General features: G+C 40.6%; 1 protein-coding gene across 1 annotated transcript in view; it reads right to left on the bottom strand.

Moving 5' to 3' along the window:
* Positions 1-17,624, bottom strand: part of LOC124555926 (heat shock 70 kDa protein 14-like) — a 141,187-nt gene that overhangs the window by 12,868 nt on the left and 110,695 nt on the right. Inside the window, exons 6-7 of the mRNA XM_047129980.1 lie at positions 14,665-14,923; positions 4,302-4,517 (exon numbers count right to left, since the gene is read on the bottom strand). Of these exons, the coding sequence (XP_046985936.1) occupies positions 4,302-4,517; positions 14,665-14,923 (475 nt within the window). The remainder of the gene's footprint in view (positions 1-4,301; positions 4,518-14,664; positions 14,924-17,624) is intronic.

The following is a 17,624-nucleotide window of genomic DNA, read 5'->3' as shown; positions in this document are numbered from 1 at the left end:
AGTGCAGACCCAGTAGCAGGGAAGGTGTTTCAGTCCAAGCCGGCGAGCCTGGACCTCCTCCCAGGGTGTGGCCAGGGAAGGGAAGGTGGCAGAATTATAAGAAGCAGCATTCAATGATACATTACCACTTTAAGAGACGGCCATAGGAGAACAGCCAGGTTTTTGGAGCTCGATATGCCTCTTGTGCAAAGTATTCACCTCGATACCACTCACTTCGATCAGGGGCTCTCCCCATGGACGCCACCCAGCCATAACAAGAAGCATCTGGTATGGTGGCCATAGCAGTGAGTTCTGATTCTCCAGAATAACAAGCAACCACTCCTAGGCACATATGAGGAGGCAACAGCTCAGACATCAGAAGTGTGTCCTGTGTTGTCAAGGGGGTCAGTCAGATGGGTACATAACAGTCCCACCACACGCGCTGGCTAGACGTGCTGGTGATCGAAGTGGAGGGGGGCTACGGCAGGGAGGGAAGAGAGGAGGGAAGCGGGCAGAGGAATCCATGCCATAGACACTAAGGAGGGAGTTCTTTCCCAAATGGCTCACACTACAAACAGAAAATTTAGATGTAAATGGAAGGAGGATAACTGGAGTCAGCTGCAGTGGGACATTAAGTGGAATCATCTTAATGTCCCTGTGTAGCTGACAGCAGTGACCACCCTTCCATTTACAAATAGTGTTCACAGTTGCAGTAGCTACGTGGTGTGTGTGCTTTTGAAGGAACAAACACAACACATTCACGTAAGTCTGGATGGGCAATGGATCCACTTTCTTCAGTGTGAATGCACGAAATACATCTGACCTCCTGTGGGAAACTGAGTAGCGACGGGAGTATAATTGACAGGGACTGCAGATAGGTACCACTTGGCGGGAGTGTGGATTGGCCGTGAGACGTACCAAAGTAGTTCACGCAGTTGCGATAATGCTGTGTCCTGGATGCCGCAATGGTTATCGCACCTCCCTAGTAAGCAGGAGATCCCGGGCTCAAATACCGATCCAGTACACATTTTTGCTCGATGCCGCCGATTCCACTTAATGTCCCCTTCCAATTACATATAGTGTTCACAGCTGTGAGATCTGTGTGGTGTCTGTTGCTTCAAAAGAACAGACACTACACATTCATATAAGAAAATTTAGAAGTGGGGTCAAACCACAAAGAGGGACCAATAACGCCAAAAAGGATGAAAGAGAAAAAGCGAGGGAAACAAAACTGCAAGGAATACAGGAAACCAGATGGATAGCCAGGTCGACGTAAATAAGATAATCGAGGAAGGGGGAGGAGGTGGCAGCGGGGAAGGAGAGAAGGCAGTGAAAGGACACGGGGAAGGAAATGCAGCCCAGGAAGGAAGAATGGTCTGCAATAACTTTGGGCCCTGTGAGCACCATGCACGAACTCATGGAAGAATTCTGAGCCCCCTGGGGCATGTTAGTTGAAATGTGCAGGGGCAGTGGGTTACCAAATAATGAGGCCAGGATGATTATGGGACTGGATGATGTGTTTTCAAGATGACTCATCTGCAACTATTGCTTGGTAGTCATACTGACATAAAGGATTGTCCTGCGTTTGCAGCAGAGTAATGGCTGCTTTCACAGGTTGCCTGGCTTCTGATGGGGTAGGAAATGCCTGTGACAGGACTGGAGGAGGTGGTGGTGCAGGGTGGATGGATTGGGCAGGTTTTGCAGCTTTGTCTGCTACACGGATATAATCCCTGTGTCAAGTGGTTGGGAGTGGCATCGGGATGGACTAGCATGTTGTGTAGGGTGGATAGGTGACAGAACACTACTTTAGGAGGGGTAGGAAAGATCTTGGATAGAATGTCCCTCATTTCAGCGTAGGATGAGAGATAATCAAAGCTCCGGGGAAAGGTATATTTCAGTTGTTCCAGTCCAAGGTGATACTGGGTGACACAGGGGGCGGTTCTTTGTAACTGATTTTTGGGGTGGTGGAAGGATTGAGGGTGTGTGAGGATATGGCACAGGAAATCTGTTCATTGACTAGGTTCAGAGGGGTGGGGGTGGGGTTGAAACTTATCTACATTCCTTCACAACCTTAACGCCTTTTCCTCCCCTACGTTTCACCTGGTCCTTCTCTACCAAATGTGTACCCTTCCTGCATGCTGACATCCACCTCTCTGATGGCTCCATCCACACTTCTGTCCACATTAAACTGACTAACCACCAACGATACTTGTATTTCAACAGCTGTTATCCCTTCCACAAGAAAAAATCCCTCGCATGCTGCGTAGCCACCCAAGTATGACATATCTGCAGTGGTGAGAACCCCCTTGCTCAACATGCTGAAGCCTTCACAAAGGTTTTCACAGACACATGATACAACCCCCATCCCCAAACCTAGTCCACAAACATATTTACTGTGCCATTGCCTCACACATCCCCAATCCTACCACAATCCCTACAAGTCAGTTACAAAGCAGCACTTCCCTTGTGAACCTGCATCACCCTGGCTGGAACAATGGAACCATATCCATCGCCAGGGCTATGATTATATCTCATCCTGCTCTGAAATGAGGGACATCCTACCAGAGATCCTTCCCATCCCTCCTAAAGTGGTGTTCTGTCGCTCACCCAAACTACAGAACAGCCTAGCCCATCCCTATGCCAACCCTAACTCCCAACCTCATGATACAGGGATTATATCCCTGTGGCAGACCAAGGCCCAATCCAAGCACCCAGCACGTTCTACCCCCATCACAACCACTGCACCTGCCGCAAAACAGCATTGGCACCATTAGTCTATTTTGTGTGTGTGTGTGTGTGTGTGTGTGTGTGTGTGTGTGTGTGTGTGTGTACGTACGTGCGGTGTGTGCCTGTCCTTTTTTCCCCCCTAAGGTAAGTCTTTCCGCTCCTGGGATTGGGATTGGAATGACTCCTTACCCTCTCCCTTAAAACCCACATCCTTTCGCCTTTCCCTCTCCTTCCCTCTTTCCTGACGAAGCAACCGCTGGTTGCGAAAGCTAGAATTTTGTGTGCATGTTTGTGTTTGTTTGTGTGTCTATCGACGTGCCAGCGCTTTCGTTTGGTAAGTCACATCATCTTTGTTTTTAAATATATTTTTCCCCACGTGGAATGTTTCCCTCTATTATATTCAAGGAATTAGTTATATAGTAATATCTACATCTACATCCATACTCTGCAAGACACCTGATTGTGTGTGGCGGGGGGGTACCTTGAGTACCTCTATTGGGTTCTCCCTTCCATTCCAGTCTCTTCTTGTTCGTGGAAAGAAAGATTGTCAGTATGCCTCTGCGTGGGCTCTAATCTCTCTGATTTTATCCTCATGGTCTCTTCGCGAGATATACGTAGGAGGGAGCAATATACTTTTTGACTCCTTGGTGAAGGTTTGTTCTCGAAACTTCAACAAAAGCCTGTACTGAGCTACTGAGCATCTCTCTCGCAGAGTCTTCCACTGGAGTTTTTCTATCATCTCCGTAACGCTTTCAAAATTATTTGACTTAAAGAAAAAAATTCAGTATGTTCTTTACATGATGAACCAGAGCAATAGTTTTAAAATTCAGTTTATGTTAAATGGATCACAGTTTTCATTTAAATTATACAACTTATCCTGAATCTGAAACTGGTTTTGGTGAAGCATGCTAATATCTGAAAAACAGCTGTTATCAGGAAACAGAAAGTATAACAAGGAAGAAGCCTGCAAACATTATATCAACCACTCTATGTTGCTGCTAACTGGAGTTTAATTTTAATTTCCACAACAAAATTGGAAGAAACTGAATGAAGAAATTTTGAGAAAAGAAGAAAATGAAGCTCACTGCCAACAAAGCTTAACATGATCTGAACTGACACCAACACAGGAAATAATAATAATAATAATAATAATAATAATAATAATAATAATAATAATAATCAGGTTACCTTACATTCGGAAAGCGGTTGCACTCAGGGACTGTTATATTAACTTGTAAATTATAGACTGCACCAATTGGTCATCCTTTTTAAATTTTATTATGCAGATCTACATTTCGGCTAGAAGCTAGCCATTCTCAATGCACTGTTATTTTCACTCAAAGGATGTAAGTCCCTGTTGATCGGGCTTCACCCACGAAATCTAGATCTGTATAATAAAATTTAAAAAGGATGACTGATTGCTGCAATCTATAATTTACAAATAATAATAATAATAATAATAATAATAATAATAAAAGTATTTACGCACACCAACCATTCAAAACCACTCAAGAAGTTCCTAACTGCTGATCTTCTCAAGGAGATCATGTGATGATATAGGACTAAATCAGAACTACACTAACTGAGTTCCTTACCTTCATAAAAATTGATTTTGTTACAACTGGGATATCATATGATAGATGATCACAACCTGGGTCAAATGGTTCTTTCAGATAACTACCATGCTTCGCAGCACCCAGGGCAATCAGTTCATCGGGATTTACACTACATAATAACTCTGAATTGGGAAACATTTCTGACACAGATTGCTGAATTACTGGGATTTTCGCAGATCCACCGCACAGGAGCACCTAAAAGAAATATTTCAGAATTCTGTAGTACACTCATAACATTAGTAGAAATAAGAAAAGGTCTGAAAAGTTAAATAGACATACAAGAGGGAGCTTATGTAACTAGTAATATAAATCTTACTCTGGTCAATATAGTAATTCTTAAACAATTCAGTAATTTGTAATCAAACAATGGAAACTCCAGAAAAGAATATCAGCAATGTAGGAAAAGACAGATTGCTACTTACTGTGAAGACGAAACAACAAGTTGCAGACAACACAATTAAAAGACACTCACTTATAGCTTTTGGCCACAGCTTCATAAGTAAAAGGCAAACACACACACACACACACACACACACACACACACACACACACACACACACACACACAGCCACCATTTCCAGCATCTCGGGCCACAATGCTTATGGTAAGTAGCAATCTGTCAGTAATTTGTAAGCTATTTAGCTTAACTATAACAGAGTCATGTTGTTTCACTTTATGGATCATTCTGTCCCAAAACTGACGCAGAACAATATATTTCAATAACCAGGTGCTACAATGATGCATCCATCAGGAAACGAATTCTTGTATACAAATGCTGGAAAACAATAGCGTGCCGTCCACTAAGACAAATCTCATACAAACATTATACAAAATATCAGGCAGAATCATGGACGTATATTAAAGGTGGATGATGTACAAAAAGTGCAAATGGATGATGAGAGATCGTTCATTTACTTGCTGTACAAAAATAAGAGAACGGTTTGCTTCAATTTGTATTTCGTCTTCATTACAAGAAAACGGAGACACTAGTATCTGAAGAGATCATAACAGAGGTGAAATGATATGTAAGTAGCACACTTTGTTTGACAGAAACAGCTTTGTGTTTCACAAGTAAGTCAATGGAGGAGCAGCAGCAATGCTAGACAATTTGCAGTATGGTATCACTCATAAATCCTCATGCTCTCTAGAGACAGCATCACAATAAGCATGTGCAGTGCAACAAAGACCAACAATTGTATGATGCCTCTTCCCCATATTTTGACTCACTGAACAGTCAATCACAAATTTATTTCAAATTAACTATACCTGTTACCAATAAGGATGAGAACAGCTTCATGTTTAAGACATCTCAAAATATAAACACAAAAAGTATAGATCTGACAGAAAAAACTACTTTACAAGACAAATAAATGTTAGTTTGAGTTGATATCTTCCTTCTAAACGAAGCCCAGCAATCTACGTACATCACAAAAGACACAATATACAGAATATACTGTATGAGCTACAAAAGGTACATGGCCTAGCCAAAAGAGCAGCCAATTTTCCTTTATATCAGTGTCAATGTGTGCTGGATGTACATCAGTGCACATGACCATTTTGATATATGTCATGGCATTCACACAGCAAACTCTCCACAGGGTATCTACTGTAGACAGTGGAATAAGTCTTATAACATTGGAATAGAACAATTATGGAACACACAGATCTCTTACAGGGTGTATATGGGGACAAGGAGAAAAAATTCCTGGATCTCCCGGTGAAAAATACATTTTCTCCCCTGTGAAAATACACTTTTTCCCTGTTAAGTGACATTATACTTTCCGTCAGAACTGTAAAACTTATCAATACTTTGAACGGATATGGTTTTATACAGCAGCATAGAATTTCTCAGTACTTTAGAAAATGAAACTCAGGGGGAAAAAACACGTTCTGGGAAGATCTTTGATGGGCAGCAACATGTATGCTGCATATTTTTGTATTAAGAAAGTATAAATTCGAATTCCACCAAAGGAAAAGTTGATGGCTTAAGTTAATATCCATAGTGTTGCTACACGAAAAGCAAAGCTTTCACATAGAATATTTGTCTCTAATATTAATAAGCTACAGGAGAAGCTAAGCTTTCACATATAATGTTGATCTGTTTAGTGCATGTTCCACTTTAAGATACATCACACAAATACGCCAGTAAAATTTTTAATACCGACATAAATCTCTGATCTTCTGGGCTCAAAATTCTTCTAAATGGCTCGTCATCAAAGAGTTGATTTTTAAATTAGAGCAAACACTCCGCGATTTAAGAAATTCATTGTACATTCTTGCACATAGTTCCTTTTGTGTAAAAGGAAATTTACTTTGAAAATATCGCTTTTCGAACCGCAATTCTCAATATTTTCCTGCGACCTGTTAGAAATAGATTCATTTCAGCAGTTGCCAGAGAGCACCAGATAAGAGGCATCACCACGCTTGCACAGCTACGGTGACGTAGGAAGCCCGTATGTTCGTACATGTAAAACATTAAAAGATCTTTCTTACATTATGTCATAAGAGAAACAAGACATCAGAGGACACACCAAGAGCATCGGAAGTTCGTGAACCATACTAAAAAGCATAGTTTGACTTAAAGCGCACATTCGCATGTCCAGATTCCCAATGATGTGGGCCTCAACCTCATATTAAGCTTTTCAGTGTGGTTTTCAGGATGTAAATTTTCTTGGAGTACCAGTACTGTATTATCTCATGTTTGGATCTTTATTATGGCATAATTCCGTACGTGCTAGAAGATGGAATCGCGCACTTGAAATGCAGTGAACAGTTGAAACTAGCCAATGGAGTGGAATTAAACACTGTGTGTCAAATAAATTTACTGCCTCAGCAGGAAAGCTTAATAAAAGCCAAATTTCTTTAGAAAACCGACAAAAATAACTACACTGTTCTGCAAGGTGATTAATGCTTGACTGTCAGAAAGGTGGAAATAAAATAAATTCTGAAACTAGTAACACATTTTAGCCTACCATAATTATGTGAATGTATTTTAATTCACTTGATAGCTCCCAACCACAGAAATCCGTCTTGTTTTCATTTGACGTGAGAGCAGTAAACGAAGACGAAACACAAAAATCACTAAACGTAAACACGTGTCACGTGGAGACCCTCCACTATAGCTCAGACTGCTCTGCACACATATATAAAAAAATAAAAAAAAAATAAATAAAAATAAAAAAAAAAAATTTCCAGAAAGTTCATTTTGTAGCGCACATATTTCTGAAGAGTCTGATACCTAAAACATATATCTGAGAGGAAATGTAAGAGATGTTATTTGGTCTTAAGTGTGGTGAAGTGCAGTGCCACGCCTCTTCAAACAACATTCTTATACCACACATCACTGTATTTCGCTCTGTGTAATTCAAAGGTGTATATTTTGTAACGGATCCCATCGAACTATTTCAGGACTGTGGAAATTAAAATTCCTGTAGTGTCTCTCCTTCTCCCAGTCAGCCGGTTTGACATTCTGCCCCTCTTATTTTTAAAAAACACGCAATTAATACTGGATGGGATTATTTGTAACCAGGAGAACAAGAACTCTTCACAAAATCAGGACTCTTTATTATCTATTAGCTAATAACTTGCTCTTCTGTGTGACATAAAATTAAATATAGGATACCTAAAACCAGTAAAGACAAGAGACATGCAAGACAGTACACATTTCTTCAATCCTTAGGTCCTAGTGGTTTTTCTCTCTGATCTTGCTACAGCTTTACATGGTGTGCTTTCCTTTCTGCAAAAGAGCTATTACCTCATCAAAGTTTGTCAAACATTTTGCTACATGATAAATCGAAATGTCGTCTAATACTGAAAAAGCTGTTAATACAAATAGTACCCAAGAATGGTGTGGTTTCTCAATCTAACTACATCTATTTTGTCACTGTTTCCTGGATAAAACGAAATAGGCCATTCCAATACTGCAGCAATTTTAACACACACCAAATAAGTAAGACTGTTTTGGCAATAACGATCATTTTTATATTACAGCAATATAATTCACGAAGTAGCAACACAAAATATCTATTTTCCTACTACAATCAAAAAGCTTTATGTTAGGAACTAGTTTCAAATTTCATTCATATGCTCCAGTTTCATGCACGAGAATAAAATTTTTGTATGAATTTGGAATCGTCATATTCTTCCATAATTTGTGTGATGTCCCCATTTCTTCTCCTTCCTCGTACTAACAAACAATCTTGTCATCACTAACTCTAACTATTCCTACTACTGTCAAAACTCATTCTCCGTTTAACTTTACTAACCCTGCCACAATCACTGGTTTAGTTATCCAGCGATTATTCTCCGGTTAGGTGTTAGTATTTGTTCGTACAATGCATTTTCCGCACTACTCCCAGAATGGAACTTAAGCAGCTGCTAGCTCGTGACTACAACTGGCCCTGTCTAATGTAGCGATGTGGCCAAAAATTTTCCGTCAAAATTCACTTTCTTGGATACACCGAGAAGATAATACATAATCTTTCTTACCTGTTATTCCTGTTAGTCATTTATTTCAACTCTGGTAATCTGAATCTATGGATTTCGCTAGTAATTATAACAACGCTGAACATTTGCAAACCAAATCAACCACATAAACAAGCAGCAGTTGGCATTCACCGGTTCGGCTTTATTCCGCTCAGCTCGTATAGCCCCGTCCCGTTTTGTCTGGAGGAAAGTTCATGTCTAGATGTGATGAGGATTCCCCTGGCAGAGATATCACGTACACTATGCACGCATTCAAAAATCAACTTAGAATGTGTTCAAAAATGTCCAAAAACCAGCAGAGGTGCATTTCAAAATCATATGAACAATCGACAGACCGACGTGCGCTGGATGCTAGGTGCTTTGTAAAAGAAGGTTTTTTCCCCTCAAGAATATGAATCTGCCCTCTCCCCCCGCAATTGTTGCCCGGTTCAGATACTACTGTTTGCCGCCCCCCCCCCCCCCCCCCCCTCCACTAGATCCAGGACTGCTGCGCACGCGTGAATGTGGCAGCTTGGGCGCGCCAGTAAAATTTTTCCAGGTACCCCATGTGGCTGGTTGCTGCTACTGCTGCTTGCACAGCCAACAGCCACATTTCTGTAGCCAGATGCAGGAGAAGGTATTACTCATACGCGTGTGCATGAGCCCGCTCGTAACTGCTTAAATGAATCTAATTTAAACAGTTGTGACGTCACACTCATCGGAGGCAATTCGTTGTTATGAAGCATTGCATAGTCTTCCTACAGCCTGTAACCCATTTTGCTGTTGACAGACGCTTGTACATACACTGTGTTATTTTATATGGCACATTTCCTTTGCAATTTAAGTTTTATTTTCATTTTTTCCTCTCGTTCATGTTTTAATGCTGCAGTATTATTCTGGAGTAGCGGGATACAGTAATATCCTTTGTTAGAGTATCGGTTCTTACCAGTCAAAGTTACACAAATTTAACTGGAAACTAAAACAACGAAAAATTTCCAGAATTCTAAAAAATTCCCTGGTTTTTCCTGGTTTTCTCCCGGATGAACAAATTCCCGGGTTTTTCCCGGATCTCCCGGGTCGTATACACCATGTCTTACAGATTGTGGAAAACAGCAACAGTATAGAAGATGCCAACATAAAATATGTTTAAGATCAGGTCAACTGCTTTTGGAATGGCAAGGGAGTGACAGACTGTCTGTCAATGCCAGTGTCACCTTCTGACATGAAGAACCACTTTCAGGATTAAAAATTTGTGAAAAGTAGACTCTATAAATGACAACCGATGAATTGTGCATTACCAAATGTGCTCCACATCATTGCCCTGGAAGAAGATGGCAAGCAGATATTTTGCCTGCTTAAAGGCAAAATTCATGGAAATCTCTGGAAATTTAATTACTGTGTAATTCTTTCTTTGAATCAAACTGATACGAAATGAAACCTTGTGCTTGCAGTTTAGTATGGAATCGAAGTGACAACTGATGCAATAGCACTCAATGTCCTCCTCAAAAACCACAAAGAAAGGAAAAGGAAGATAATAGAATGCAATGTACCGTTCATTGTAATTAGAGAGACAGAACACAAGCACAGATATGATCAAAATGAGGAAGGAAATAGGACAAGCTTTTCTGTAACGAACAATCCCAGCAAATGCTATATCTATTTCAGAGGGGGAGAGGGAGGGACTATGACAACCCTAAATGTGGATGGCTCGATGTCGATTTGAATTCTGGTCCTTCTGAATATGAATCCAGTGTGCTAACTACAGTGTTCCCTGGTGCAGGGTGGAGTGGCTACGAGCCAGCACGGTGCAAACAGGCGACGGAGGCGAGGTGGGAGCCCGAGAGGTTCCACGGAAAGGCAGCTGCAAATCTAACAAGTTCTTACATTGAGGCATCTCAGCTGCTCGATAGACTATCAGTGGCCAGCTGGCCACTGAATTCCACTGTGCTGGCTGCTCACATTCCACACAATACTGATGCGGCTTTTGCCCCGAGCGTTTGCAGCATGTTCTTGACGATGCTGTGTGGCCCCGGCTGACACCCAGCTGAGTCACAGTAGGGGATGCCTACCATGTGAAGATGCCTAGTGTGGATACCTGCTGCACTCTGAGCAGTGGTCAGCCATGCTACTGGAGATGACCTGGTGTAGTCCACTGCAAATTGGGACTAATTGTGGGGAGGGACTTAGTGTATAGAGCTGTTGTTCATCTGTGGCCTCAAACCAGTGACTTTTTATTGGCAGGTCCACGTGGTATCCTCATTTGGCAAAACCCTGTCGCCCCAATTCGGCTGCAAGACTAAGAATAAATCCATTACAAAAATTACTTGTACTTATTGTCAATAGCAGTGCACCATTCATTCATGCATATGCAGCACTATCAGTCACGTATCCAAAAAATCCACTGCCACTGTCAGTTTGGACAACTGCCTTGCCCTTTGCTGCATTAGTATATGCAGTCCTGCTGAGTTCACTGTTTCAACAAGCTGACCTACATCAAAACACTGCACTGGCCTTGTTGAATTATTACAGTGACAAAATCCCGTGCTCGCCTGCTTTCATAGCTGTGGCAATGCACTGCTCAGATTTACTCTAATATGGCCATACATGAGAGTTGAGATAAACATGGGTATTTAAAAAAAAAAAAAAATCCAACCCAGTGGGTCAAATTTAGTTTTTGTGGGTTTTATTGTTTTGTCTATTTTTCACATTGACGATAGTTCAATTAAAATTCCTATTATTAACTTATTCAAAATGTAACCCATTCTTACAATTACTTTATTAGGCCCCTTTTCTTGCCCTGCTAGCACTGCATCCATTGAGAGGATCTTCTCCACCTACTGGCTTGTTTGGTCAAAATTAAGAAACAATTTAGGAGAGAAAGGACCTGACAAATTAGTGAAGATCTAAAAAATTTCTGCATGCTTCAAAAAGAATGTACTTTACATTCATTATTAAAGTTTTTTTCTGGTAGTGTAAATGTTATTTATCTGTGTGTCTTATATTGCAAGAAAAGTTAAATACAATATTAATTAAAAAATTCTTCCGATATTAAATAGTTGCCTTTACTACATACGAAGGCTTTTTTGAATTTGAGTAAGGCTAACTATATTGTGTTCTACTACTTTACAAGCGCCCGCCCCCCCTCACACACACACACACACACACACACACACACACACACACGAACAAGACACACCATTTTCATATCACACTACTTGTTTGTACAAATTACAAATAAATTTTATACCCAAAACAACTAGCAAGTTGCTGACGTGTTAGATACTGCATCAAATCTTTCTTACTAACCTGCTTGTTGCTATTTGCTTAGAAGTCTTCTTTTTGCACTTGTTTTCACTTCTGGCAATTAAAACCTTCATGGCTTGTCCCAATGCTTCCTTTTCTATTAATCCTAAATTTACACCTACTCTGCATTCACACTACAAAGTTATACTCTCACTCTCTCTTATGCTCTATGGATCTAGTCTACTAAAACCTGGAGTATTGGTGGTTTATGCTCATGACTGGCTCTCCACCTCAAAAGAATAAAAGCTACACGCACCAGAGTCAGAGCCACTGTGGCACTTGGTACTGCAGCACTCACAATCATTGTCATATGTCGTCATCCTTCTCTGAAATGCTCTACGTGTTGCATTAAGTGCTTGGCTGAAATGACCCCTTCCTGCACAGCAATAAATCATTCCAGGGAATGGATTAGGTCAGGTTCTAGAGTTTGATTAACAAATTTTACATTCTGCATTGGTAACAACTCTAAAGGCACATGCGGCAGTTACAACTTTGTCCGTGAGATGTTCAATTGCACAATTCTTGTAATTGTGGCTAGTAGATGGAAGGTTCACCCTCTTATGTCGCATGTAGTAACATCTACTAATAACCTACTTACCTTTTTAAAGTTCAATCCATCTGGCCTCCATGAGCTTCCCCTGACTTCTATGTATTCCAAAGGCTCGATACGTGCTCACAAATTGTTATTCAGTGTGTTTTTCTGTCAATGGGTGACCGACGATATGGTGTGCCTGTGTCTTCCGCACCGAGGAAACTTTATAATCTTCTCACACCATGATGAGCTGCTATGCAATTACAAGAGGTGGTTTGCTAGTCTCAGAGCATACAGTGGAGCTGATCATAAAAGGTTTGGTGGCTAACACTATTTCCGCATGATTGACTGCTTCACAGGTTTTCATCTAGAATGACTGAGCATACTGACACATCACACAACCATAATCAACTTGAGACCAGGCAAAACGCACTATAAAAAAAAAAAAAAGAGCTCTTAAGTTCTGCCTACTTCCCATATTCTGTGACCAACATATCTAAAAATACTGAGTGCTTCCAGAGTTCACTCATTTTGCTTTCTTACATACAGCAGCACAGCTTGCGACAGACTAATCGGAGCTGAAAATCTTGACAATTGAACTGAAGCAGCTAAGACATATGAACTAATATTCTCATTTATTTGCCTTGCACTTGCTGCTGGTATACACTAGACAGCAATACTCATGGTAAATAAAAGAATAAGTGAAGATTAGGGTCTTATAGCCCACCAATGACAAGGAAGTGAGAGTACGAGCTCAGTGTATGCAGGTATCGGGAACAAAATTGCCCACATTCTTTTCAAGGGAACCGTTCTGGCATTTGCCTACATTTATTTGGAGAAATCACATAAGTTTAAATTTCACACTGTGTCCCGGATGGTTCAGTGGTTACTGCACCTGTCTAGTATGCAGGAGAGCCCAGATTTGAGTCTCGGTCCAGTACACATTTTCGCTCATCGCCACTGATTCCACTTAACGTCCTGCAGCAGCTGACAGCAGTTATCCCCCTTCAATTTATATATAATTTTTCATAGCTGCAGATTCTGCACCGTGGTGTCTGTTCTTTTAGGCAAACATTATGCATTCACATATTTTGAGAATTTACACACACACACACACACACACACACACACACACAGTGTTTCCTAACAGGAAACATAGGTAAGTGAAAAGAACTGGAGAATAATGTAAAATCATCATCATCACCACCACCACCTTGCATCTGTGACATACAATGAAGAGCCAAAGAAACTAGTACACTTGCCTAATATCGTGTGGAATGTGTGGTTCATCCATAAAGGAGACCAAGTATAGAATACTAGTACAACCCATTCTTGAGTACTGCTCGAGTGTTTGGGATCCCCACCAGGTCGCATAAAAGGAAGCATTGAAGCAATTCACAGGCAGGCTGCTTGGTTTGTTACCAGTAGGTTCGATCAACAAATGATTATTACTGAGGTGCTTCGTGAACTGAAATGGAAATCCTTGGAGGGAAGACCATATTCTTTTTGTGAAATACTATTGAGAAAAGTCAATGAATCAGCATTTGCTGCTGACTGAAGAATGATTCTACTGCCATCAATGTAGTGCATTTTGCTTAAGGACCATGACAATAAGATAAGAGATATTACAGTTCATATGGAGGCACGTAGACAGTTGCTTTTTCCCTTGCTCTATTTGCAAGTGGACAGGAAAGGAAATGATTAGTGTTGGTACAAGGTACCTTCTGTCATGCACCGTAAGATGGCTTGCCGAGTACGTATGTAGACATAGAGCTTGAAAATTCACCTGAAAGTATGATGCTATGGTCATAGCCTTGAATCACTGACACAGAAGAGCAATACAGTATAATAAAATTAAAAAAAAAATAAGAAATAGAACATGAGCATTATCACAAGAAGAAACACCTGACTCAGAATTGTTACACAGTGCAAAAGGGAATGGTAAAAGGGAGGGTTGAGGGCATGGAAGGGTATGAGGGATTGGGGAAGGGATGGAGAAAGGGTAATGTTGTAAAATGGTAGTAACTCTACCAGATGACTCACCTTGTTTATGTCTCTGCAATCGATACCTGCTTGGCTCAGTGCTGCATCTATGGGGGCAGTGCACATTTTCACAGCTGCACTAATTAACTCTTCAAATCGTGCTCTTGTAACATTGTAGCTAAAGTCTGTTCCTTCACACAAAGACTCAATAAAACAATCAGCTGTACTCATTGTGGACAAAATGTGTTTGCTCTGCTCTGCAGCGTTGTACAATTTAGCCATAGCACATCGACTATCATTTGGATCCAGCTTCCATTTTCTGCAATAAGAAGAAAGTATTATGTTTAAATGGCCCACACATATTGAATAATGGTATCACTAGTCAGTCTTCCTTCTTTTATTAAAAAATTGGAAAGCGAACAGTTAAGGTTGTTATAGTAGTTTTTCACCACAACTGCTCAGTTTTTGATGTGTTCCAATAAGAAACTCTATAGTAGAATTAAAGGAACTGATAATTACATATCAAAAAGATAGATTACTACTCACCACTTATGGGAGGTGCTTGGTGGCAAACAGGCACACTGAAAGAAGACTGTTTGACATTGTAAGCTAAAATACTAAGTCCTTTGTCAGATGTAGACAATCTGTCTCTCTCTCTCTCTCTCTCTCTCTCTCTCTCTCTCTCTCTCTCTCTCTCTCTCTCTCTCTCTCTCTCTCTCCTCCCCGCCCCCCCTCCATCTACACACTATGGCCCAATGTCTCCACTGTTTAAAAATACACACATTTAGACTGTATCTCTTAATACATGGTGTTTTGCATTTATTGTAGCACCACAAAAGGCAGAGATGACAAAAAGGGGAAAAAAAAAAAAAAAAAAAATGAAATGGAAAAACTTAATTGTGTGCTGATTCACAGCCACCATAAGAGGCTCATACCAATTGATAAGACCCAATGATTTAACAGGATATTTAAGGTACCTAGATTAAAAGACAGCCAAGTCCATTTCTTTTGAACATGGACTTCCAAGCAGCATTAAAGCTTCCATAAAATGTGTACACGTTAAGTAAAACGCAATAATATCCTTCAAAATCAATGACGAGTCTATTCAAAAATAACGCCAAAATTGCATTTCAATGCAAAACACCCAGCTTCAGAGACTATCGCTTCAAAAACTAGCCAACTGACTATAAAGTTCTTACAAGTCCGTTATATAGGAAACCATGTTCATATAAGCAGACACCTGACTGCACATGAGCATGGAAGACAGTGTTGTTCGGAAGTGGATTTTCTTTAGTTTTGAGTCTAAATATCCTGATATCTGTGACCTGATTTTATATAGGTTACAAACAAATATTCTGTTATGGAATATCATTCATATAAGTGATAAAAACATTCTCTTCCCTGGAAAAGGGAGGTGGGGGGGGGGGGGCAGGCGATAGTGTATAGAACACTTGTGAGACCCATTATTGAGTACTGCTAGAGTGTTTGGGATCCACATCAGGATGGATTAAAGGAAGACATCAAAGCAATTCAAAAGCGTGTCAGTAGATTTGTTACTAGTAGGTTCAATCAACAAGAAAGTATTGCAGAGATACTTCGTGAACCCACACGGTAATCCCCGGAGGAAAGCTGGCATTCTTTTCCCGAAACACTACTGAGAGAACTTAGAGAATCAGCATCTGCAGCCAACTGCAGAACAATTCTACTGCCACCAACATAGCATCACATATGGACTGCACAGACAATGTAAAAGAAATTAGGACTCGTATGGTAGCATATGAACAGTCATTTTCCCCTCACTCTGTTCGCAAGTGGAACAGGAAAGAAAATGACTAACATTCGTACAAGTTACCCTCTGTCAGGCACCATTAGGTGGCCTGCAGAGTATGTATGTAGATGCAGAACAGAGGAGGTTGCAAGGTATTATGTTATTTCTTTCTCAGTACAGGAGATTTTAATGACCAACATAATTTTTTTAATTTTCGTTTCTTCTAAAAATACCACGCAATGCCTGCTCCTAGCAGCTGACTATCTGAGCAATTTAGACAGAAGTCTGGCACTGAACATAATGTCCTGGCTTTGAAGGTGTCTTTCCTGTGGTGCTACCACACCATTGGCATTTGTAGCACCACATTAGATTGGGTACCTAAAGTTTTACTTTTAGTATAATAAATAAAACCTTGATGAGTTCTAGGATAGCCAACTGAATGTTACGGTGAAGGCAACAGTTCTCTACAGTTCACCATTCACTTACATCATCAAATTCCTCTCTTCTGTTATGCTTCCGATTCCCCACTACTTTTTCAGTTCAGCAGTGTCAATGTCCATGACGTCCCTACAACTTACAAGGCCTTATGGTAGCTGAGGGTGTCGTGTTTTTCTACTCCACAACAAAGACATTCTGACAAGATTGTGCCTTTCAACAATGATCAAAGTTCAATTTCCTGGTGCAGTTCCAGAGGGTTTTGGTGACTGCTAATGACCCACCCATAACGTGGAGATATTTCTTTCGTCTTAGTTGGGATCCACATGCATTCCCACAAACAGCTTGGGTTCTGTACAGTCCACCCAGATAGAGAGCACTGACTGCCTATGTAGGTGTTATAAAACTATGGTGTGGCAGGTTCACCTAAGGTTACCACTAACGACCATTTCGCCTCAATGGTCATCCATCCCATCAGCACACATCTATGAGGTCTTTTCTTCTTCTTCTTCTTCTTCTTCTTCTTCTTTTTTTTTAAGAGAGAGGGAGGACATCATGTTTCAATTGTCATAGCCATGTAGTGTACCAATTAAGTAAACCTGGCACAAATAATGCTGGGCAAGCCAGTAATCAACAGACTGCACAAAGAGTGGCCTAGTTGGTTGGTTTAAAAGAGTGAGGAAGGGACCAAACTATGAGGTCATCGGTCCACTGTTCCAAAGGAAACAATGCCACAATGCTGAGAGTAAGACAATGAGACAAGACCAAACAGAATGAAAGGAAAAATGACAACGACTGAAGGTCAACACACTTAAGT

Source organism: Schistocerca americana, chromosome X, assembly GCF_021461395.2.
Source record: "Schistocerca americana isolate TAMUIC-IGC-003095 chromosome X, iqSchAmer2.1, whole genome shotgun sequence".
In the NCBI taxonomy this organism is placed as follows: domain Eukaryota; kingdom Metazoa; phylum Arthropoda; class Insecta; order Orthoptera; family Acrididae; genus Schistocerca; species Schistocerca americana.
This window is presented reverse-complemented; position numbering and strand designations above follow the sequence as displayed.